Source organism: Balaenoptera ricei, chromosome 18 (assembly GCF_028023285.1).
Source record: "Balaenoptera ricei isolate mBalRic1 chromosome 18, mBalRic1.hap2, whole genome shotgun sequence".
NCBI lineage: Eukaryota > Metazoa > Chordata > Mammalia > Artiodactyla > Balaenopteridae > Balaenoptera > Balaenoptera ricei.
Genome location: NC_082656.1, coordinates 18,310,738 through 18,336,862, shown reverse-complemented (window position 1 = coordinate 18,336,862; position 26,125 = coordinate 18,310,738). Strand labels below are relative to the sequence as shown.

Below are 26,125 nucleotides of genomic sequence, written 5' to 3'. Positions count from 1 at the left end.
TGAAAATAGATGCAAAAATCCTCAACAAAAAAAAAAAAAAAAAAAAAAAAAAAAAAAATCCTCAACAAAATACTAGCAAACAAAATCCAACAGCACATTAAAAGGACCATACACCACGATCAAGTGGGGTTTATCCCAGGAATGCAAGGATTCTTCAATATACGCAAATCAGTCAATGTGATACACCATATTAACAAATTGAATGAGAAAAACCATATGATCGGGCTTCCCTGGTGGCGCAGTGGTTGAGAATCTGCCTGCCAATGCAGGGGACACGGGTTCGAGCCCTGGTCTGGGAAGATCCCACATGCCGCGGAGCGACTAAGCCCGTGAGCCACAATTGCTGAGCCTGCGCGTCTGGAGCCTGTGCTCCACGACAAGAGAGGCCGCGATAGTGAGAGGCCCGCGCACCGCGATGAAGAGTGGCCCCCACTTGCCACAACTGGAGAAAGCCCTCGCACAGAAACGAAGACCCAACACAGCCATAAATAAATAAATAAATAAATAATTAAAAATAAAAATAACCAATTTAAAAAAAAAAAAAAAACAAAACCATATGATCATCTCAATAGATGCAGAGAAAGCTTTCGACAAAATTCAACACATATTTATGATAAAAACCCTCCAGAAAGTAGGCACAGAGGGAACTTACTGCAACATAATGAAGGCCATATATGACAAACCCACAGCCAACATCGTCCTCAACGGTGAAAAACTGAAACCATTTCCACTAAGATCAGGAACAAGACAAGGTTGCCCACTCTCACCACTATTATTCAACATAGTTTTGGAAGTGTTAGCCACAGCAATCAGAGAAGAAAGAGAAATAAAAGGAATCCAAATTGGAAAAGAAGAAATAAAGCTGTCACTGTTTGCAGATGACATGATACTATATATAAAGAATCCTAAAGATGCTACCAGAAAACTACTAGAGCTAATCAATGAATTTGGTAAAGTAGCAGGATACAAAATTAATGCACAGAAATCTCTTGCATTCCTATACACTAATGATGAAAAATCTGAAAGTGAAATTAAGAAAACACTACCATTTACCATTGCAACAAAAAGAATAAAGTATCTAGGAATAAACCTAACTAAGGAGACAAAAGACCTGTATGCAGAAAATTATAAGACACTGGTGAAAGAAATTAAAGATGATACAAACAGATGGAGAGATACACCATGTTCTTGGATTGGAAGAATCAACATTGTGAAAATGACTCTACTACCCAAAGCAATCTACAGATTCAATACAATCCCTATCAAACTACCACTGGCATTTTTCACAGAACTAGAACAAAAAATTTCACAATTTGTATGGAAACACAAAAGACCCCGAATAGCCAAAGCAATCTTGAGAAAGAAAAACGGAGCTGGAGGAATCAGGCTCCCTGACTTCAGACTATACTACAAAGCTACAGTAATCAAGAGAGTATGGTACTGGCACAAAAACAGAAATATAGATCAATGGAACAGGATAGAAAGCCCAGAGATAAACCCACGCACATATGGTCACCTTATCTTTGATAAAGGAGGCAAGTATATACAGTGGAGAAAAGACAGCCTCTTCAATAAGTGGTGCTGGGAAAATTGGACAGCTACATGTAAAAGAATGAAATTAGAACACTCCCTAACACCATACACAAAAATAAACTCAAAATAGATTAAAGACCTAAATGTAAGGCCAGACACTATCAAACTGTTAGAGGAAAACACAGGCAGAACCCTCTTTGACATAAATCACAGCAAGATCCTTTTTGACCCGCCTCCTAGAGAAATGGAAATAAAAACAAAAATAAACAAATGGGACCTAATGAAACTTAAAACCTTTTGCACAGCAAAGGAAACGATAAACAAGACGAAAAGACAACCCTGAGAATGGGAGAAAATATTTGCAAATGAAGCAACTGACCAAGGATTAATCTCCAAAATTTACAAGCAGCTCATGCAGCTCAATATCAAAAAAACAAACAACCCAGTACAAAAATGGGCAGAAGACCTAAATAGACATTTCTCCAAAGAAGATATACAGACTGCCAACAAACACATGAAAGGATGCTCAACATCACTAATCATTAGAGAAATGCAAATCAAAACTACAATGAGGTATCACCTCACAGTGGTCAGAATGGCCATCATCAAAAAATCTACAAACAGTAAATGCTGGAGAGACTGTGGAGAAAAGGGAACCCTCTTGCACTGTTGGTGGAAATGTAAACTGATACAGCAACTATGGAGAAGAGTATGGAGGTTCCTTAAAAAACTAAAAATAGAACTACCTTATGACCCAGCAATCCCACTACTTGGTATATACCCTGAGAAAACCATAATTCAAAAAGAGTCAAGTGCCACAATGTTCACTGAAGCATTATTTACAATAGCCAGGACATGGAAGCAACCTAAGTGTCCATCGACAGATGAATAGATAAAGAAGATGTGGCACATATATACAATGGAATGTTATCAGCCATAAAAAGAAACGAAATGGAGTTATTTGTAGTGAGGTGGATGGAGGTAGAGTCTGTCATACAGAGTGAAGTAAGTCAGAAAGAGAAAAAGAAATAACATTATGCTAACACATATATATGGAATCTAAGGAAAAAAAAAAAAAGGTTATGAAGAACCTAGTGGCAAGACGGAAATAAAGACACAGGCCTACTAGAGAATGGACTGGAGGATACGGGGAGGGGGAAGTGTAAGCTGTGACAAAGTGAGAGAGTGGCATGGACATATATACACTACCAAACGTAAAATAGATAGCTAGTGGGAAGCAGTCACATAGCACAGGGAGATCTGCTCGGTGCTTTGTGACCACCTACAGGGGTGGGATAGGGAGGGTGGGAGGGAGGGAGACGCAAGAGGGAAGAGATATGGGGATATATGTATATGTATAACTGATTCACTTTGTTACAAAGCAGAAACTAACACACCATTGTAAAGCAATTATACTCCAATAAAGATGTTAAAAAAACATTTTTTTTATACCCCATGGCCCAGTCAAGCCGACACGTAAAATTAACCATAATAAACGTTTACCATTAATATACAGCTAAACTAACTGTGATTCACCAGGCTCACCAAACAGCACAAGGACTATAAATTCATTTACCAGAGAGGATATCTATCTTAGAGCAGAACTGATGAAGATGACGATGCCAAAAAAGGAAAGGAAAACAGGAGACAGTAACAGACGGTGAATTAAAAGGCAACTTCAGACCTCATGGTAAAGTAGGAGGAGGAAGAAATTTTTAGAAAGTCCCAAGGTCGGAGGCTGAAGTTATTGTGGTGGAAGGCGAAGAACAGATGGTGATGTTAAATGGAAAAGGGTAATGTCCAAAATACACAAATCAATAGGGACTTAAGCAGCCTCAGGATTTCTTGAAGACTACCCATGGGTGTTAAGGCAGAATGAGAGACTACCCAGCCCAGATTTTCTGTGACAACTGCCCTGCACCCTGACAGACAAGCCCAAGTCGTGCTCCACAGTGATGAAAAGGTGGGAATGACTAGTCGAGGGGCTTGAGCAGAGGACAAGTGGTAGATTCAGCTCTGCTGGAGGTCAGGCAGCACACGGTGTCTGTGCGCACACACCTCTGCCCTTCACTCTCCCCTTGACCTGGCTCTTGCTCACAAACACGCTCAGACCTTCCCATCTGAAACCCAGAGTCTCTCGCCTGCCCCTGCCTGTCTTTTGAGCTTTCCCTTGTAAACAAAGAAGAACAAAGGGTGTTGCTCAGCTCCCAGCTCTACAAGAATTAAGTCAATAGCCACTGCAGTCGCTGACAGCACACCCTGAGAGGAACTTGGGATGAAAGACAGGGTGAGACACTCTGTGCTTCAGAAAAACAGGCCCCATAGATAGTTAGATGCATATCTCAGGAAGAATTTTTAAGAGCCCAGATTCTTGCATCTTCCTGTACATGGAAAAGCACAGATATCATTAACTGGAGATATCTGCTCTTTGCGACTAGCAGTGATCTTTTACCAAGATGTAGGCTGACTGCATGTATTCCCGAGCCAAAAACCATACACAAGCTGGTTTCTCCCCCATCGTTTGGGAGTAGTTTCCTCAGAGCTCCCAAGAGGTTGTCTCCCGGGCCATAGTCTTCAGTAAGGTCCCTGAATAAAACTCAAAACCCTTAGATTGTCCATTTTTCTTTAAGCCAGTGCCTTCCTACACTCTCCTTGCTCCCACCACCAAATCTCCTGAAGGTCTTGCATATGCAACCTCCACTTCTTCTCTATCCCACCTGCTAAGCCCCTGCCTCTGGCTCCTGGTCCCTCCACTCAAGCAATACTACTCTACCACTGACTTCCTGATGGCTGCTCCCAGAGGCCCTGGCTCAGCCTTCACCTTTTTTTAAATGTTAAATTTTAATTTTTTTTAATGGTGCTGCGCATTTAACAGGGATCTTGAAGTTCCCTCCCTTGGGTCCCAGGACCCAGCACTATCCTGTTCTTGGTCTTTCCCACTTTCTCCCCTTCCTGATCTTCCTCTCCCTGATTGTTCAGTGCAGACATTTAAAAAGACTCTGCTGTCATCCCTCAGCCTTTTCACCTTTCTGTTTTCTCTTACTCAGAAGTCACTCATCCCCAGGGCTTCCTGTTGTCTCCTCCAAGGCAGTGAAGAACTTCCAACTCTTTATTCTGCCCTGACTGTTTTCCCAAGAGGTCTTAACATTTTCAATGCCTTCTGGCCATTTCCCCTCAACCACACCCCCAGCCCCAGATTCACAGTTCTAAAATCCGACTTTCCTGTCTTTGTTAACATTATCAACATTATCCATGTTGGCCAGGTTCTAAACCCCAAGATCATCTCCACCCACAATGTAAAAGGGGTCACTTTGACTCACAAAATTCTCCCCTGCAAAGTCTCTCGTATTTATCTTTCCTCCCCATTTTAACTTCCACCATCACCTTAGCTCAGCTCTTTCTTCTCACTCCTAAAATACTGCAATTGCTTTTAGCTGATCTGCTCGTCCCTGAACTGTCCTTTCCAATCCACCCTGCACCTGTTGGGAGACAATTCTCCTTGACTATCTCCTAGTCCTGACTTTTAACTGTCTGGGATGTCTGAGCACAGGCATTTACAGATAATTTAAGAATATTTATGTAAGGAGACATTCCAAGGAAGTAGAGCTTAGAGACATCTCCCTCCTGAGAAAAAGACCTCGCCTCCTCTTCCCCAGAGAAGATTTGTTTTCATGCCTGAGTAAAGATACAGTCTCTCTCCAGAGAGAAATACGAGCAGGTCACCAGCAGCTCCATATAAGATGGGAGCCTAATTTGGGGGTTTTCTCCTGTAATGCACCCCCAGCATGCGCAGGTATCATCTGGCCCTCGCTGTATTGCCCTGTGGAGCTTGGGGAATCAACCAGGCTAACTTGTTTAACTTGTAAGAAGGGTAAAATCTCAGACCCCTTACAGTTTGACTTAACACACCACCACCAAACTATCTTTTGAAAGATCTACTTTGGCTATACTTCCTTGCTTGAAACCCTTCAATGGCTTCCTACCACAGAAGAAAACTCCAAGTCTTACCTGTCATTCAAGTTCCCTTTCCTGCCTGTCCTCCCACTTTATATAAGGGACTTAAGAATTTGAGGATTTTTGTATCCCCAGGGGTCATGGAAGCAACGTACCATGCATACCAAAGGAGGATTAGAGTATTGAGAAAGAAAGAGAAAGCAAAGTTTTCAATAATCATCTAGGTCTGTAGATGTTTGTCAGTTGGAGAGATGTTGCTGGAATCTTACCCTATGTAAATCTTGTGCTCTAATCAATCTGGACTTCCAGATGTTTCCCAAACATAGGAGTACACATCCTGCTTCCAGGCTCTGGCCATGCCTAGGATGCTATACTTAGATCGCAGATGAGGGAAAACCCATGAAGCACCAGGGCAAGAAATGCCTATTGCCAACTTTTGAGGGATGGTGAGTCATGCCATTGATTTCCTCATGTATGTCACCATGGCTCCCACCAGATGGGAAACGAACCAGACCTTCATCTTGGCCATAACTGACTAAACTGAAGGTCAGTTCTGCAGCCCTGGATAACCACAGTCTGGCTGGACATCTGGGAGGTGAACTACCTCTGGGAATGCTTGGCCTGAAACTCTGTCCAATAGGGGAGCTCTGCATTTGATGGCGGCCAACAAACCCGAACATCTCCTCTATTTGAGAAGTAAAGGCAAAAGGGGTGAGGAGAGGCAGCTCAGGTTCTAGTGGGAACAAGTGAGTTGTGGTTTCAGATCTCCTCCAGCCTCTACATTCCAATCTTAGCTCCTGCCACATTTCTAGGTATTCTTGCAACGAACTCCCAATTATCCCAAAGATAATACGGACATGCATTTGTCTTGCAGGCCTCAACCACTTAGTCAAGTGCCTTCTCACCAATCTCCAAGACTTGTGTACCAAGATGCTGGTTGAAACACTGTGTGTAAATAGTAAATTTAACCAGCCAATATTAACGGGCCTGTTTTTATTTATCAATTGTAAGATATATCCCAATCTCAGAGACATAAAATATCAATTGTAAGATATATTGTAAGATATATCCCAATTGTAAGATATATTGTAAGATCAATTGTAAGATATATCCCAATCTCAGAGACATAAAATAGCAACAAAAGAAGCCACAGTGGTTATGTCATTCATTGTTGCAACATGCGAAAAAATGTGCATTTTAGAATTAAAGAACTAAGATATGGTGCATTCAAACAGTGGGATGTTTTGCAGCTGGGACAGGTAAATGGCACAAGATGAGGCCGTGGGTAGGGGCAGGGAGGCATTTCCTTCAGAACAAGGAGGGGGGGAGAGTGGAGCAATGATTCCACCCATGGGGCTACACCTCAAGTTGCCACAAATGGAGATGTGTGTAGTGCTACCTGTCACAGTCTGTGCGTGAAAAGTAGAATTAATTTTAAACCAGGTGGTAGACATATGTGTATATGTTTGAGTGTTTTTATAACTTTTTTGTGTGTCTAAAATATAATACTCTCTTACGTGGGCCTAGCAACCTGTTTTACTGCCCCTGTTCTTTGGGACACCTTGTGTTCAGTGACAGCTTAAAAATCAATTCTATAAATAAAGGAGTTAAGGGAAGTATTTACTGTCTGTTATCTCCACAAGCTGACTATTAGGAAAGAAGGAATTTCATCATTCCAGCAACATCTGGTTTGTGCACATATCCAACGGATAAACATCTATAGCCCTAGATGATTATCCAAAACTTTGCTTTCTCTTTCTTTCTCAATACTCCATCTCTCCCTCAGTATCCTCAGGTGGATTGCTTCCAGGACCCCTGGGGATACCAAATCCGCAAATGCTCCAGTCCCTTAGGTAAAAATGGAGTAGTATTTGCATAGAACCTGACATCCTCCCTTATATTTTAACTTGTCTCTAGCTTACCTTCAATGCCTCACACAATGGAAACGCTATGTAAATAGCTGCAGGGAAGTAGGTTGTGAGGGTGGCAAATTCAAGTTTTGCTTTTTGGAAATTTCTGGAATTTTTTTTTTTTTTCTTTCTGGTATTTTCTGTTCTCCACTGGTTGAATCCGCAGCTGCCGAGGAGGATCGATTGTATAGACTCTGGCTTCACATTAGCTATAAGTTTGCCTAGATTTAAGCAAGGTCAAATTTGCAAAAAAAGATATTGTGGCATAGTTTTAAACAAAGCTTTAAAAAAAGAAGTGCGTGCACGGGGAGGGGGGCATTTTCAATAGAATCCCTTAAATACAACCGTCCTGGCCATTTATAAAGTGAGTTGAACTTTTAAGGATACGTTTCCTAAAGCCTGGCGTGAAAGAAAGTGCAAGCTTTGGAGCCAGACTAAACCTGACTGAATCACGCCAGTTGTGTGGCACTATAAAGTCACCTAACTTTGCAGGGCCCATTTTCTCCTCTGTAAAATGGGGACAATAATAAGTACCTTACGGGGTGTTCATAGGTCAGAAATTTTAAACACAGTACTGTGCCTGCATACAGTCGTCACCCAATAAATGGTGATTACTACTGCGGGGCGGGGGGCTGGTTTTGGTCCAGGGCCCAGCATGCCTCATCACCTCTCCCTGCTCCCTCTGGGGCATTCAAAAACTCTCTCAATTACGTTCAACATTTATGTGCAGGATAAGATGTTAAGTAAGCCAAGGCCTTTCGGTAGTTTACAAACCGACTAACAACACCGTAAACGAATAACAATTTTCATGGTTTTCTGATTTTTGGGGTTTTTTTTGTTTTTTTTTTGTTTTTGGTAGAGGAATTGGCAACATAGGGAGGCTGCGCTCTCTTTTTACAGACTTGAGACCTCGGAGAGGTGCAGCATCTGGCCAAAGGCCACGGGCACCGCGGCCTCCAGAGGTTTCCCGGGTCTCCCGCCACAGGGGACGGGGCGGCCGAGTCGTCCATGTCATTTTCTGGAAACTCTCTGGGACGAGGGCGGGAAGGGTCCCAAGAGAGGCGGCGTCCGCCCGCGTTTTCGATGCCGAGGCGACCACACTTACCAGTGCGAAGTGCACCAGGGCGTCGAAGCAGAGCCAGGCTAGCGCCCCGCGGTCCGCAGCCCCCAGCCCGCGGCCCAGGCGCAGGCCCAGTGCGCAGCCCACGGCCAGCAGCGCGGCGCACAGCAGCAGCGGGCCTCCAGCCGCGGCGCCCAGCTCCCAGCCGCCGCGCATGCTTCCTGCTCCCGACGCAGACCGCGGGGCGCCCAGAGCCAGGATTGCCCAGTGCGCCGGGAGAGGCGGGGCGGCGAGGGGGCGGGGCTACTCGGCCGGGGCGGGGCGGAGCGGAGCGGAGGGAGGCTTACGCTTCCGCCAGGCCGCCCAGCAGCCCCGCCGAGTCGCTGGCTATCAGAGCCCGGAGGTTTTCTCAAGCCAGGAACGTGCTCACCTCCTCGCTTTACTGCCGGAACCAAACCTATTCCCAGACCACGCCCGAAGGACTGGTAATAGGGCCACACCTTTTGACGCAGTGTGATTTTTAACAAGGTTCAAAGCCTTACACCACAAAGTGAAATCCAGATGGTGGAAATTTTGCCAATAGAGGGGGTAGAATTTTAGGGACAAAAGGTTCTAATTAGGCTCTTGCAAGCAACCACCACTAGGCATTTTAAAGCCCTTGTGGCTTCCTCTAACCCTATATCTTAAAAATCCAAAAAGCAGGGACTTCCCTGGTGGCGCAGTGGTTAAGAATCCGCCTGCCATCGCAGAGAACACGGGTTGGATCCCTGGTCTGGGAAGATCCCACATGGCACAGAGCAACTAAGCCCGTGCACCACAACTACTGAGCCTGTGCTCTAGAGCCCATGAGTCACAACTACTGAGCCCGTGTGCCACAACTCCTGAAGCCCGGGCACCTAGAGCCAGTGCTCCGCAACAAGAGAAGCCACTGCAATGAGAAGCCTGCACACCGCAACAAAGAGTAGCCCCCGCTCGCCGCAACTAGAGAAAGCCCACGCGCAGCAACGAAGATCCAACGCAGCCAAAAATAAATAAATAAATTTTTAAAAAAATCCAAAAAGCAGCAGGAGTATGGGGGAGAGGAGCAATAGGCCACATCAGCTTGGTACTAGATGCTTTTACCTGTGGTATCTTATCTTCACAACAACCCTAGGAGTTCAGTGTTTTCTTATTTTACAAATGTGAAAAGAGGCTCAGACATTAATTTGTCTAAGGACGCTCAGTGGCTGGGCCGAGGCCAGAGCCCATGATTGGGTGTCCCCAAGGCCTTTGCTTTTTGACCCTGCAGTGTGAGTAGATACTTAATATATTGGCAACTGCAGTCGGCCCTCTATATTCACAGGATTCGCATCTGTGGATAGGAAGGGCCAACTAATGGGACTTGAACGTGCACGGATTTTGGTACACACGGGGGCTTCTGGAACCAATGTCCTGTGGATACCAAGGGACAACTGTATAGCTCTCCTCGAGTGACGTGCCCCTTTGTTCTGATCACCATGTTAACCTTTTCTCTCTACTTTTTCCTCATCTTTTTGTTTGCTTTTAAACTTCTCCCTCTACCTTCCATAGGCCTCTGTTACTTAGAGACTTGGCACTGGAGAAAGAAGTCAGAGTTAAAAAAGATTGTAACCCTTATTGATCAAGCCTGTGTTTTCAATTTTGGGTAGCCAGGTAAAATATAGAATGCCCAGGTAAATATGAATTTCATATTTTTTTAAAAAGTGAAATTTTAAGTATATACTTATACTAGCATATAACTAGGGTACTTACGCTAAAAAATCATTTGTTGTTTTAAAATGTGGTTTGTACATATAATAGAATATTATTCAGCCATAAAAAGGGAATCCTGATATGCTACAACATGGATGAACCTTGAGGACATTATGCTATGTGAAATAAGCCAGTCACAAAAAGACAAATACTGCATGATTCCCCTTATATGAAACACTTAAAGTAGGCATATTCCTAGAGACAGAAATACAGAATGGTATTTGCCAGGGGCTAGGGGGAGGGAGAAAAGGTGACTTGTTTAATGGCTATAGAGTTTCAATTTTGCAAGATGAAAAAGTTCTGGAGTGTGGTTGCACAACAATATAAATACACTTAACACTATTGAACTGTACACTTGCAAATGTTTAAGATGGGAAATTTTATGTGTATTTTACACAATTTAAAAAATGATTTCTGGCATTGAACACAAATTCAAAAACTTTCCCCCTTAGTTACGCCGTATCATTTTTTACATAGCAGTTAACACTAGATGAAATTATTTATTTATACATGTATTGTTAGTCTCTTGCCACTAGAGTATAAGCTCCACAAGGCCAGGTGTCTGGCTTGGTTACTGCTGTATCTCTGGCACCTATTACACAGTTTGACATATACTACTTGCTCAATTAAATAACTGCTGACTGAAGGAGTATGGCCAATCCTGCCACCTATGCCTTGGATTCTCTCCTGTAACTTGGAAAACTGATGATTGCTCTTCTCTTGTATATTCAATGTCTTTCTCAACTGGATTTCCCCCATCAATTTCCCCACACCACTCTTTAGCGACTATCCTGCCCTGTTCCCCTTCTGAGCAAAATAAAAGCCTAAGAAACTGATTAGATTCACTGTCTTCATATTCTGCCCTTTCCTCAGTCCTTCCTACTCTAGTTTCCACCCTCATTACTGCAGTGATACAGCTCTCACTAAGGTGACCAGTGACCTCCGCATCACTAACCAAAGGACATTTCCTGTCCTTACCTTACTTGACCTCTCAACAGCATCACTGGGCACTGAAATCTCTTTTCCCTCAGTTTTCTGAGAAAACACACAGGTTTTCTTCCCCCCTCCCTAACCATACCTTCTGTTTCCTTTGCAAGCTCATCCTCCTCTACATGCCCCTTGAATGCTGGAACTTCAGTCCTAAGCCTTGTTCTCACTCCGAATGCTGAACCCAGGCAGTCTCACCCTCACTTCCTGCTGTAATAATCACCAAAATAGGGGATTCAAATCTCTAGCCCGGCCCCCTCTTCTGGGCCCCAGACCAGTATTTCCAGTTGCCCTACTTGACCGTCATTTGGATGTCTCCACTCAACACAATCCAAACTGAATTCATCACCCTCTACTCCCTATGTCTGAGTCTCTCTCAGTGTTGCTTATCTTTTTCTTTTTCTTTTTGTATTTTGGCCTCGCCTCAAGGCTTGCAGGGTCTTAGTTCCCTGACCAGGGATTGAACCCAGGCCATGGCAGTCAAAGCACCAAGTCCTAACCACTGGACCACCAGGGAACTCCCCCTCAGTGTTGCTTATCTTACTCTACTTACATTCATCAGTTACAGCAACCCAGAAACACAGAAATCATCCTTGATACTTCCCTCTCCCCAAACTCCAGATCTAAGCATCGCCTACTCCTGTCTGTTTTAGCTGCCAAGTATCTCTTGATCCCATCCACTGTTCACCATCTCTTACTTCAGGGCTTCACACTATTTCGACCTTACACATCACTAAACCCAAAGTACATTTCCTGTCCTTACCTTACCAGCCAATGATTGTTATTGAACACAATTCTCCTATCATCACTCTTGCTTAATAATGATTTACCATTGCTCTTAGAATACCAAAGTTTCTTTACATGACTTACAGGCGTGTGGTCTAGCACCTGCCTATCTCTTCAGCCCCTCCCCTGCCCCTGGTAGTCCTCCTCCCCACTATCATCTTGGCTCCAGCTGTACTTTCTTTCACTCCCTGGACTCCCATGCTGCTTCCTACTTTGTATGTACTGTTCCTTCTGCCAGAAGAGTTTCCAGTGAATCTGCCCTATTAACTCTGCTTTTCCTTCACCACTATAAGCTGTGTAATTTTTGGCAAACTTAACTTTCCTCTGCCTGATAATAGAACCTTCATCACAGAGTTGTTGAGGGCTGAGTTGGTACTTCTCAAGCACTCAAGCCAGTGGCTGGCACTTAGTAAGAACTCACTGCCAGCCTGATTATCACCTTCCTAACGAGGCTGATTCCATTATGTATCATCGTGTATCTCTTTTTTCTAACATTTGTCATAACTTTTTTACTTTTATTCATGTGTGTGGACCCTGCGCCCTAGCACAGGACCTGGCTGGAGATAGGATGCTCAAGAAATATTTGAATGTTCCTAAAGGCTTAGTCAAAATTCTTACTTATAAAAGACTGAAGACATGGAAAGGATACATACAGATATGGAATCTTTTCTTATTATGAAGAAAACTGGGCTGAAATCAATAAAATGAAATTTATAAATTCTTCTATTTAGGTTTGAAAAATGTAAATGCCTAACTACTGGGTAGAAGAGAGCTGAAGACAAAGGGAACTGAGGCTGTTACTTGATCACAAATCTAATTGTGATGAAGCTTGTAAAATAATTGAAACAATCTCCTCCACATTAACAAAATTAAATGGCCAGATAATGGAATGTTCCCGTTCCATTGTACCCAGAAACTAGCCACACCACACTCTATTCGTGGGGTCCTTGGAATTCGCGAAGCCGACAGGAACCAGGTCCAGGAAGGACTTTATAAGCAGGTTGGCTACAATGCATGGAGTGTTCAGGTTGAGGAAGGAAGCTGATAAAAACAGATCTGTGTCTTCTGCTATTTGGGAATAACTAGAAGTCTACTCAGAATCGAGAACAGTTAATTTATGATGGTCATTTAAGAGTGGTGACTTCTATTCAATATTAAGGAAAGACTTGGTCACAACTGAAGCTATTCCACAAGTAGAACTGGCCTACCTGGAGTAAGTGCCTCACTATTTACTTCTCAAACTCTTCTGACTCCTAGTCCTGCAGGAATGTGTCCATAAAAATGGCCTGCCTCAAAAAAAATCTGATTTTATCTTTAAAACATTATGCAAAATGTGTCCTTTACTCTCTAACACTAAGGCTTATAGTATCATAAAACTGTCTTCCTTACCATCAAGTAAAATGGCTGTCCTGTGAAGTCGGCCGGTTTCTCTTGTGGCTTCACACATTACTTGGCACAAGGTCCCATTTTTCTTCGGGGACCACAGTTTTAAAAAAGGGAATTACTCAAGAAGGTGGATGGCAGGCAGTTTTTCAGAGTTGGGAAGAGGGATGTTGCAGAAGAAATTCCCTGCAGGGAACACATCCTTTATAGCTCTGCTCAGCCATTGATCCCCTGCTTTTAATCATTTTTAATAAACTTGTAAGCCTCCTGATGAGGCCATTCTCTCACAGTGCTTCAAAGAAGTGTTTTTCGAACTATGCTGTGATTTGTCTACTCCAACCCCAGCTTTCGCAGAGAACTTAAAGATATTCAACTAAAAATGTTTGAAAAACACTGCTACAGGGAGGGCAGTGCTGAGAAGACAAAGGGCAATCAACACATTTGGTTGTTTCACACTTCTTTTAGCCACAGGATACATTTAAGAGGGTAACTAGTTACCCCACATTCCCATTCCTATCCTAAATCCTTTGCAGTAGATGGGCTCAGCACTACCCACAGGGGATTTGGGAAATGTGGTTAGGTAGAGCTCTGCTTTCTCCTAAAACTGAGAATGAAGAAAAGGCACATTTTTGTCTCATTTTTTAATCTTATGTATCTGAAAAAAAGCCTGGCACAACTCATAGAACAAAAAGGCATGATTTAGGCTCTCTCCTTTGGAGAAGTTTTCTACCTGAATTGATTTAGGCCAACGGTTCACACCTTGGGGCAGTTCTGGCCCCCAGGAAACATTTGGCAGTGTCTTGAGACATTTTTGGTTGTCCTGCCTGGGGAGTGGAGAGGTACTACCCACATCTAGTGGGCAGAGCCTAAGGCTGCCACTAAACACCCTACAATACACAGGACAGCCTCCCACAACAAAGAATTATCCAGCCTAAAATGTCAATTTTTTTTTTTTTGGCTGCACTGTGCAGCTTGCAGTATCTTAGTTCACTGACCAGGGATCAAACCTGGGCCCACAGCAGTGAAAGTGCGGAGTCCTAACCACTGGACTGCCAGGGAATTCCCTAAAATGTCAATATTGAAGGGTTTGAAAAACCCCGACTTATGTTAAAGTTAGTTGAGGAATTTCATGGGTAAATGAAGAGGCTAAGGATGTGAACAGGCAGCATTCCCACATCCCTTTTCCTAAACACTTTCTCTTTATAGAGTACTGAGCCCACCTATATAGTTGACCTTTGAACAACGCAGGGGTTAGAGGTGCTGACCCTCTACATATTCGAAAATCCGCCTGTAAGTTATAGTCAGCGCTCCATATACACAGTTTCTCCATACAGCAGTTCCTTTGTGTAAGTGGTTCCACATCCGAGGATTCAACCAACTGCCGATCGTGTAGTACTATAGTATTTACTACTGAAAAAAATCCACACATATGTGGACCCATGCAGTTCAAACCCATGTTGTTCCAGGGTCAACTGTACATAGGTATGTACAGATAGAACCTCATCTATATACTGTGCTTTGAGAAGCATTCTACCACTGTTTTTCAGTTATTTAACTAAGTACAACATTTATATGAAGAGTTCCTCTTACACTTTAGACACATGAGTGGTGGGTAAAAGAGAGAACTCCTTGGCCTACATGCCTTAAGACTTACAGCTTAATGTACAGAAATTATACTCCCTTTCTCCAAATAGATTTAATTAAAACCCCCAGTTCAACTAGGGTTAAGAAAATTCATAACCATCACTGTAAGACAACTGACATTCACAAATTTTTACTCGCAATAATTAATTAATTAATCTCGTCAGAAGGACAACCCTTCTGAAGTAAATTATGGCAAGATTAAATAGGAGTATTGTAACTTATTTACTTATATACTGAGTTCTTTCAAAAATACTTTGAAGTCTCATTATATGAAAGTAAAAATACCTGTATACTAAAAAGTTTGGCTGCTCCTTTGTTCTTTCAATTAATCCAAGATTTCATTTAGAGCCTCAACCTTACTTCAATGACTATCTTCCAAAGTTCTTGTTTTCAAGGATTAGACAGGCCTTAAATAAAGCTTGAATTTTTGTTTTATGAAAGTCATAATTACACTATCATCTCAAATGGCCTTTCTATGAGTTGTGGTATTTAAACCTGAGATACATAGAGAGAACACCATGTGATGATGAAGGCAGAAGGAAATTAAGATACTTTCAAAAATAAGTTCTTCAATGTTTTATCATATTTGATAGCAGCTTTTTTATTGGTTACAAAACCTAAGCCCATATACAAAATTAGGAACACATTTAGATGCCTCTTTTGAAAGAATGTTTTAGTCTTTTTTAACTGAGTTAAAAAAAAATAAAAACAATGCAATTTTTCAACACTGTTTTGAAAACTTAAAAGTGCAGCAATATACTTAGTTTCCTTTACCTACGAAATTTTGCATTTCCATTTCCAAACTGATAAGGTCACAACAAATTGGATCAAGCCAATGCATACGTTATGTCTGCACTACTTGATGCTAATGTTCACTTATGTTAGTTTGCACTTAAAACACAAGAGGAAATAGGAATCGGCACAGTAGAGGCCCAATTTAATCTCAATGTGTGCAAAATTTAAAAGGTAACTGTCAGTAAGTATGGAGAGTCCAGAAGAAAGTAAACTGGAAGGGGTACAATTCACAATATTGAGAAGATTTGGACTTCAAGGGTTTCACCGAAGTTTGTGACCTTAATTAGCTTTGACTTTGTTATTCCTACTTTTAGTGAACACCACACAGTTTCAGAAATTTAGACTACTGAACAGGATGCAGTTACCATATGAAGCTTTAACTCAAAATTTGGATAAAGAAAAAAAGGCACAATGAACTTCAACTCAATTTTATGTGCACAAGAGTTGAAAAATCTGAGCCACCTTAAAGAGAAATTGATTCTAAAATTTATAAAACCTATAAATAATCAGAGGCCAAACCACTATATTAAAACAGATTCTCTAGCAAGTAAAAATCTTGCAGTTTAAACATACTCTTGTATCCACTTTAGATACAAGACAAAACTCACTCTTTAAAGTGGCTCCACCTTGGCAGATACATATATTTGTAATGAACGCACACCTGCTATGTGTTGTTTATCAGTGAAAACACCCCCGCTGATTCACAAAGCTCTGATGGCATCTGTCTCATCTTCATCACAGTAAATACACAACCCCCCCCATCTGATAACTAAATTAGTTTAGATTTTCTATCCCTTCACATCAATGCATTGGGAAATTATACCCAGTAAACAATAGCAACAAAACCATTCCTGTGACAGCACAAATTATTCAGTTTAAAAAATTTCAAATTCTTTCATGAATAGCTGGGTCAGACAATTTACCAAAAGCAATGACTTTACATAGTAATACCAGATTTTGCAGAATTACTTAAAGATCACTGCAAATCAGGTTTATGTTAAATAACTGTAGATTATTCCTCTATGCAGATCCTTGTCTGAATCTTTTTATATGTGAATATGCTTTTAGAGTAGGATCTGAATGAACTTTCCAATAATCAACGAATGAAGTTTTATGACACTTCTAAATAGTTGTTGTTTTGTTGCCAACCACATTATCAAAAGCACTGGTTACTAAGTAAAAAATATTTTAAGACTAAATTACAGTAAACATGAAAGCTCCACAGTTTAAACCCAATATAAGTCAACCATACCCAATTATCAATTTAAAACGAAAAATATTAACTCCTGAAAGCTGAAAGCAAGATTTTCTTTTTTAATATCACCAATGGGTACTTTAGAATTTTGTGTTTTTGTTTTTATTTATTTTTTTCTTTATAGTCAGGGACTCTTGCTTTCAACTTAAACAGAAGTTCAAGTCCGTAACAGGTTGCAGCTCAGGTAAAATACCATGCACAGCATTTGATTACTTCAAAACAGCAGGAACACACAGGCTGAAGTGAGTGGTCAAATAGGGCTTGCTGTTCTCAAAAATTAGGTATAATGGCGAAAGCATTACCATCCATAGCTAAAGTTCTTCCTCCAACCCTGGCTTCTGAGGCAGATAATAAACACATCAATTACTGGTAGATGAAGTACAGTTTTTTAAAACTTATCTGTTTAATCAATAACCAAGTTTCTTTTTTTTAAGTTACTTTTTGTTTGTGTCAGTTCCACCAATGAAAATCATTTGGCTTGTACTTTAAAATCTATTCTTCCACATAAAGAGTATGAAAATATGTTTGTGGAGGACAATGATGGAGGCTCAGATCAGACTGCACCTCTTTAAAGTCTTCCAACATGTGTATGTGTCATACCAAAGTGTCTTGATCCATAGCGCACCATTTTCCAAAGGAATATCAAGTGGGCAGCTGACATGCCACCACTACAGAATATTCTAAACTGGAGACTGCGGTTGTCAGCGTGTGGCACCAGGGAACAGGGAAAAATAGGGTAGTTGAGATTGTTAAGGAGAATTCTAAAACAGTTTAGGAAATCATGCATATGCATTTACAGTCCATGTGGATAGTGACTTTTGGCAACTGCAAAGTGACTGAGACATGGCTTGCTTTAGAAGCATCAAAACAAAGAGGCATGTATGTTTTGGAGCCTTTTGTAGTTGTTGTTCTTGTCATTTGGTAGCCATCTGGTGGTGCTTCATATTGAATGTGGGAAAGATGCTGCACTCAATTGAACTTAAAAATTAAATTCTTTTGTTTGAAGGTTGGCTGTTGGGTCAAAGTTGTAAGTACCTCCTTGTGTTGCTTCAGGAATGAGGCTAGGATCTTCATCAATCTATAATAAGCAAGAAAAAAATCTTTATTATGTTAAGATACTATACATTACAGTGTAAGCGGAATTGATTTACTTAGGAGAGAATTCCATATGAATGTTTTTATTACCTAAAAAATATTTTAAGTAAATCAACAATGTTATTAAGAAATCTAACAATTAAAAATTGAACACACATTTAAAAATTGCCCCATGCTTTAGTTCCTGTATCTGTAGATTTACTTTACCTATCTGAACATACATCATTTCTATAATTACCATTTCTTCCCATTTAACAAACTACAAAAGCAACAAGGTGACAGAAATACAGTATAAATTTAGTCATGGAAAATTCTTAGAAAACTTACTTTATGTATAGATTTTAACGTACATGTAGATACATCATACTTTAATATATACTTACATCATCACCAGAGAAATACTGATCTATGATTTCAAATGCTAATTTATATATGTCTTCATTTTCATGCTGCTGTAAAACTTCAATTTTCTCCAAACCTGATAAAAATAAAATAGTCAAAATAATTAGGCACATACTAATAAAAACTGTGCTCATTGTAATCATGGAAAATCCTAAAGAACTCAGAACACCCTCTCACCACCCGCCAAAGATGACAGTTCATCTAAAATACAGATAAAACCCTGAGCTTCTCTGGTTAGAGGGCCAGCATCCCACTAATTTCTTCCTCTTTAGAAGCCCTAGAGGTATCCTGGTCCCTGAGCCAGGCAGCTTAAAAAACACCTAAATACCCCATTTGACAGATGAGGAAGCTGTGGCACAGAGATGTAAAGGGATTTATTTCAGGTTACGTGGCAAGTTAGTGACAGAACTAGAACCAAGATCTCTGCCCCCCATGCCAGGACTCATTTAATATAATCATACTGTTGCATACAGTAATTTTTATCCTTCTCTTTGTTTTCCAAATGTTACTTAATGATTGATATAAATATAAGATAAAACTTTAAATTTTGAAGTAATTTCTTTTTTCTTTTTTCTTTTTTTTTTTGGCCGCATCGTGGGGCATGTGGAACTTCCCCAACCAGGGATCAAACCCATGTCCCCTGCAGTGGAAGCACAGTGTCTTAACCACTGGACCACCAGGGAAGTCCCTGAAATAATTTCTTTAAAAAAAAAAAAATGAATAGGGTGCTTATGTCCTATAGCTACAGTGAATCTGGGAAATATTTTTTCAGAAAAGTAACTATAGAATGCCTTTATTTATATTCCCAATATATTTACTCCATGTATCATGTACATAATAAGTCTGTAAAATCCTTAGTAATAAATATTCTTCCTTGAAATGCCTTTTTAGCTAAGTTATTTTGAAATAGTTTCATTTTTTATATAGTAATATTCAAACCAGAAAAATGGGAAAATAGGTGTCAAAGATAATGGATGTAGAGTGCCTTATAAAATCATAAAATAAGTAAATATGTATCCTAATTATAAGTATTTATCTCATAGACAGAAGCAACTATCTTGATAAAAAGCTGGAGTAACAAGCTCAAACTTTCTGGGTTAAGTTGTTCTGAACCAGACTACAGTGTTCATTTCAAATTATTTAAAAAGTAAAACATCTTAAAACAAAATAAACAGTGAATTAATAGTAGTACAGTAAGAAGATCTGGCTTTTAATTATGCTTCTATCACTAACTACTTCCCTGACCGTGGACAAAACTCTTTAACATCTCCAGAATATTTTCTTCTTGTTATTAAGAAAATACTTCCAGTCTGAACATTCTATGATGCTATCACATTTGTTTTCTCTTAAAAAAATAAACTCGGTAGTATAATCAAACAAATTAGTCAACAAAATGTATAAAATAAAACATGACATTAAGATAAGTTAATTTAAGGTTTGAGCAATTTAGTACACATTGAACAGGCATCTTTAAAAACAGAATTTTAAAATATATGCTTCATATGTCATTACCAGAGAAAATAATGATATAGTATTTCAAATCACAGTTCTTTCTTATTAAAATTTCAAAGTAATTTCTGTAGTAATAACCCTAGCATGGAGTTCTAGCAATCATAAGACTGAAACAAAATATCTAGATGACTGTGAAATCATTAACCTTTTCCATAACCTATTCCAATATATGGAATAGTATTTCACAAAGTGAGGTCCACAGAATCACATGATAATAGGTATAACGTGAAAACAAGTGTTTTACTGTCAAGGAGTTTGAGAAATGCCGAATTAAACAAAGCCTGTAAGTTTCTCTATTATAGTGGTTTTCAGAGCTTTTAATTTGCTCTTATGCAATGTGACTTCAGGAGGAGTATTTGTGTTTCCTGAAAAGAATTGTCAACCTCTAGGAATGTTATGGCGTGACTTTCACAACCGGTTGTTTTCTGGAAAATCTTCTTGGACTACTAATATAGCAAACAAAGAATAGCAACATCCTCCGATGATGTTAATATTAATAGCAATATATCCTAAGTTTTCTTTCTAATTAGCTGTCTTTAAAGGAACTAATGTTTCAGAGTTCCAGTGCTCAACTATTTTTCTTTAATCAACCCTCTTACCTCCGCATTCTTCTATTATTTCAGCTATTGTGCTTGCTTCATCACCAGCCATTATCAGAATGTTTTTCAGACCATCTAGAACCACCTGAACAACTTGAGAATCTTTTACTGACAGTAAATTACAGAATGGTGGTATTACATTCTGCTGTACAAGGTACTCAACCTAGACAACAGAAGAGAAGAGATACTCTTATTTAGATAATTATCTTTTCCCCCAAAAGAACACAGTACAGGGCTTATAAACGATCAACAACTCCTAAACCTAAGAGAGTAGTATGCTTTCCAGTATTAACAACTATTAACAGTTTTTTTCCAAACTCACTTGATCTTTTCTGCCACTTATTGTTAAGTTGCTAATTGCCCAAGCAGCTTCTTTTTGTGTTCCAAAGTCCCCCTGAAGGTTAAAAAAGAAATGTTAAAATGAATTTTTTGGTCAAAAAGTCTTGGTTATAATATATTAACAGACATGATGAACTCATAACAATGACTGACCTTGGCAAGTTGATGAATAATCATAGGGATTAATCCAGCATCTATTACAGCTTGAACTTGTTGCTGGTTGCCTGCTGTAATGTTGGAAAGGAACCACACTGCTTCCTGTAATTGAACAAAATAAAGGGCAACTTTATTTGAAAAATTGTATCTTTAACGTGTTTATATTTTTATTTTTATTTTAAATTATTTATTTATTTATTTATTTATTTTTGGCTGTGTTGGGTCTTCGTTTCTGTGCGAGGGCTTTCTCCAGTTGCGGCAAGCAGGGGCCACTCTTCATCGCGGTGCGCGGGCCTCTCACTATCGCAGCCTCTCTTGTTGCGGAGCACAGGCTCCAGACGCACAGGCTCAGTAATTGTGGCTCACGGGCCTAGTTGCTCCGCGGCATGTGGGATCCTCCCAGACCAGGGCTCGAACCCGTGTCCCCTGCATTGGCAGGCCGATTCTCAACCACTGCGCCACCAGGGAAGCCCTATATTTTTATTTTAATGTAGTTTATATATACAGTAACAAGTCACCTCAGCTGCATTAAGGGAAATGCATCTAAGAGTGATTAGGTTATACAGAATCTCCCATTTTAAACATATAAGGAAACTTCTATCCATAATATCTGGGCCCATTAACCTAGCATAACCTTCAATAATATAGATACCTAGGACTATACCGGAGGCACTATTTTAGACAATGGTGATACGGCAGTGAAAAAAACAGACAAAAGTCTTTACTCGTGGCCCTTGTATTTTTGGTGCATGAGGTCCCTCTAAAAGACAGATGATAGAAATAAATAAAAGACTGAAGTTCCTAATACTTTGTGTTAAAACTACTTCTAAGAAAGGTGAATTATTTTATTGTAAAAATATTTACTTGCAGGGAATTCCCTGGTGGACAAGTGGTAAAGAATCTGTCTTCCAATGCAGGGGACGTGGGTCCAATCCCTGGTCTGGGAAGATCCCAAATGCCACGGGGCAACTAAGCCCACACGCTGCAACTACTGAGCTTGCGTGCCTCAACGACGAGAGAGCACGCGTGCCGCAAAACTACAGAGCCTACGTGCTCTGACACCCGCGCGCCACAACTAGAGAGAGAAAACCTGCGCACCACAACTAGAGAGAGAAAACCCGCACGCCACAACTAGAGAGAAGCCAGAGCGCCCCAATGGAAGATCCCGCAGGCCTCAACAAAGATCCCACGCGCCACAACTAAGACCCAGTGCAGCCAAAAATATAAAGAAAATAAATAATTAAAAAAAATTTTTACTTGCAAGATATATTTAGAACTTAAGCTTCTAACTAGTCTAGGATGGTCTATATAACAAATTTTATTGTAACCTTAAATGATTTATGTCATGAACAAATAGGTTTATTATAAGTTTAGTGTCAAATGTGTATCTTCTTCCTCCTCTACAATTAAAAGATTGTAGGAGAGTACCCTGGTGGTCTAGTGATTAGGATTCGGCGCTTTCACTGCCGTGGCCTGGGTTCAGTCCCTGGTCAGGGAACTCAGATTCCGCATACCACAACTGGGACCCAGAGCAGACAAAATGAATGAATGAATGAATGAATAAATAAATAAATATTAAAAAAGAATCCAACTGTCAAATTATAGTCATGCAACTATATAAATATAATTATGACAAAGAAGAAATGATCAGTTTTGTTAGTTTGAGGGATAGTGGCATTTCAGGCAGATAAAACTGTATTAAATTAAATGCAAATCAAAATCATGAGACCCCACTTCACAGTACTGGGTGGCTATAATAATAATTTAAAAAAGGAACTGGATCCCTCATAACATTGCTTGTAGGAATGTAAAATGGTGCAGCTCCTATGGAAAAGAGCTTGGTGGTTCCTCAAAAACTTGAACATGCAATTACCATATGACTTGACAATTCTACTCATAGATATATACCCAAAGGAACTAAAAGCAGGGACTCAAACCAATGTTCCTAGCAGCATTATTATTCATAGTAGCCAAAAGGTAGAAATAATCCAAATATCCATCAACAAATGGACGAATAAACAAAATATGGTATATAGGCACAATGGAATATTTATTCAGCCATAAAAAGGAATGAAGTTCTGAAACATGCTCCAACATGGATGAACCTTGAAAACATGCAATATGAAATAAGCCAGACATGAAGACTAGAGTACTTAAGCACATATTTAACAGTAAGATTGTATCTTAAGCTTAAAATCTTTTTTTAAAAAAAAAGCAATTTTAATGATCCTTTAATTTAGGCACTGCAGTTTTTCGTTCAGTCTAATTTCATAGGGAGATTAAATTATGATTTGTTTATAAAACACACCAGCAAAAAAAAAAAAAAAAAAAAAGATATAGGCCACCCAATGGAAAATTTTATATGTACTCTCATCTAGTGGCTACTAATTTGCTACTGCTCAATCTATTGAAATAAAAACATTGGTTAATATAAAAATAATTTTATTCTGTGATGATCATGGCAGCACTTAATAGCAAGCAATTAAAAACTGAAACAAAATAACTGCAGAGGTGATTTGAAATAATTCTCATCTTAACTAGAGTGGTTTTGAAGAGGATCACAAGCAAACAGGAACAGAAACAGAAACAAGAAGGCAGTCAAAATTGAGATATACAAAGAGAAAGAAATGCACTGACAAGGCTGTTATATGCCTTACCTTATTTATCTTCTCTTTTGGGTGTGATAAGAGATTTGGGAAGTGTGACAGGACATCGCAGTTGAGAACAACCTGGGTCTGCTCGTCGGTACCTGTCACTATGTTGCCAACCGCTCTGAGTGCTGCTGTCTGGGGTGGGGATAAAATGTTTTCTATAAATTTGTTTATGATGAAACTGATACTATGTTCTTTATAATCCTGAGAAAATGTAAAAATGCAAAGGGTGAATGATTAAAATTTACTGCATTCTTACACAAATCATTTCACAGAACTGGGAAGTAGTTTTGAACGTTAAACAATAGTCTTATGAAAACTGGAACTATATAGAAAAATTGTGTGGAAAATAGTTGGAAAAAATATTAAAATAAACATTGTAAAGGTCCTTTTTTAACAGCTATTTTTACCTATTACTAAATTGGCACCACAGAAAGATTTTAATAAAGGCCTCTAACAGGCACACATTTCTATCTAGAAAGTCACTTTGGCAGAAGTGGGATGAACAGATCTATCAGCCATGTATCCCTAATTAGAGTGAGGAGAAACGAGAGGGAGAGGAGAAAATGCAGTTTGGAAGCTGTTGCAATTACCCAGAGGAAAGAAAATAAATCTTGAACTAAATCAGTGGCTCTAGATACAAGGAGAAAACAGATTTGAAAGCTATATAATAAGGATTGACAGGGTTTCGTAATGGAGGGGAGACAAGAGGAGGAATATCAAGGTTTCTAGCTTGGACTATGCTGTCCACTGCAAGGGGATATAGGAAGAGGAGCAGGTTTGTGGGAGAAGATGGTATGTTCATTTTTGTCTGGTTGAAATGATAATGGAGTTCTTAGAGGATATGTCTAAGGACTCAAGGACAATTGGCTATATGAGTCTGCAACTCAGCAAAGAATCTGGATGAGATGAAGATTTAGAAATCAACAAAAGCAGATTCAGTAAAATAGCACAAGAAATATTGAAGAAATGTGCATATAGACAGAACTGAAGCCTGGTTGTACAAGTTAACTAGTTATAGCAAATACAAACTTTACACAAGTAAGAAAAAATGTTTAAGTACTTACTTGAACTTTCACTTCCTGGTGGCTCAGAAGGGGCACAAGAAATGGCACAACCCCTGAATCAATAACCATCTGTATCTGCTCATTACCTCCATCTGTCAGGTATGACAGTGCCCAAACAGTATCCACAAGAATCTTCAGGAAATAAAAAAGAATTACCACTTAATGTATTTGTTTGAATGTTTGAGATACATAACACACTTATGGAATGGTGACATAAAAAGTAACTGAATTTTGTTTTAGCTTGGTAGCAAAAATATCTGCTAAGCTGATACATCTACTACGTAGTAGATAAAACTCTCTCAATGGCTACCTCAGGCCACTCTCCACGAAAGTGAGACACAGAAGTCTGGGACAACTTCTACCTTAACTTCCATATCTATATATTAGGTAGATAAATTTAAAAACAGGCAGAAAAGTAATTCTCCCTGACCCCACAAACTAAATACCCAATAATCACAAGGAAACACTTTATACATAGAATGAGACCAATATATCATGCTGCTTCCAGTTTAGAAGAGCCCAAAGAGATCATTTATCCATGTTAGTAGTTTTCAAACATGTTGAGCAACGCAATTTTTCAGACTATTAAAGTAAACATAAAAGAAATGGCTTGGCATTTTAACTTTGGGGAAACAATTAATTATTTGTAAATTTCTTGAAAAATGTCCCAATTGAAGAGCATACAGTATAAACCCTGCCTTACATCCATCTAATTTTGCAAATAATAAAAAACAAGCTCAGGTTTGTTGACTCATTCAAAGTCAAAGAGCTTATATGTGGTTTTCCTTGGTGTCTTCACAGAGGAATGTAAGCACAGGCCTGATCTCATGTGAAATCCAGAGATGTTTCCTATTAGAATATTCAAATTAAAGACATTTGATGCTCTAAAATAACAGCAGCCACCTGAATTCAAATCTCTCCAAGTAACCTTCAAAAAAGTATATGGATTAACAAGAGCAAATAAAACCACATATAGCCTGCAACTTCAACATTACTAGGAGTCTGAGAATGCTACAAATTTCAAATTACCTGTAAGAAGAGAAAAAACTAAATTCTACCTTTTGTCTGGACCTCCTGCCCTAAGGCTATGTGAGACTTCAGAGAAGAGCAGAATGAAGAGCTTAAAGGTAACACATCCTAGTAAAACTACTCCACTTTAGTGGGGCAGCGACCATGTGGCTCAGAAAGCCTACAAGATTTACTATCTGTCTTCTATAGAAAAATTTG

The 26,125-nt window shown here is 39.7% G+C and overlaps 2 protein-coding genes and 1 non-coding gene across 13 annotated transcripts in view; all 3 read right to left on the bottom strand.

Annotated features, from left to right (window-relative positions):
• Positions 1–8,701, bottom strand: part of EBPL (EBP like) — a 78,814-nt gene extending 70,113 nt beyond the window's left edge. For all 10 annotated transcript variants that reach the window (XR_009498828.1, XR_009498833.1, XR_009498829.1 and 7 more), the window contains exon 1: positions 8,503–8,701. Coding sequence is in view for 4 of the 10 variants with exons in the window: in XM_059903350.1 (XP_059759333.1) it covers positions 8,503–8,673 (171 nt within the window). In the remaining 6 variants the exon portion in view is untranslated. The remainder of the gene's footprint in view (positions 1–8,502) is intronic.
• A 2,958-nt stretch (positions 8,702–11,659) lies between these two features.
• TRNAQ-UUG (transfer RNA glutamine (anticodon UUG)) lies at positions 11,660–11,731 on the bottom strand. Its single transcript has one exon. It is a non-coding gene; the product is annotated as a tRNA-Gln (tRNA).
• Positions 11,732–15,634: 3,903 nt separating this feature from the next.
• Positions 15,635–26,125, bottom strand: part of KPNA3 (karyopherin subunit alpha 3) — an 89,978-nt gene continuing 79,487 nt past the window's right edge. For both annotated transcript variants that reach the window (XM_059902732.1, XM_059902733.1), the window contains 7 exons: positions 24,899–25,030; positions 23,838–23,966; positions 21,178–21,282; positions 21,008–21,079; positions 20,686–20,848; positions 18,556–18,650; positions 15,635–18,155 (listed from right to left, as the gene is read on the bottom strand). In XM_059902732.1, coding sequence (XP_059758715.1) covers positions 18,057–18,155; positions 18,556–18,650; positions 20,686–20,848; positions 21,008–21,079; positions 21,178–21,282; positions 23,838–23,966; positions 24,899–25,030 — 795 coding nt within the window. In that variant the 3' untranslated portion in view covers positions 15,635–18,056. The remainder of the gene's footprint in view (positions 18,156–18,555; positions 18,651–20,685; positions 20,849–21,007; positions 21,080–21,177; positions 21,283–23,837; positions 23,967–24,898; positions 25,031–26,125) is intronic.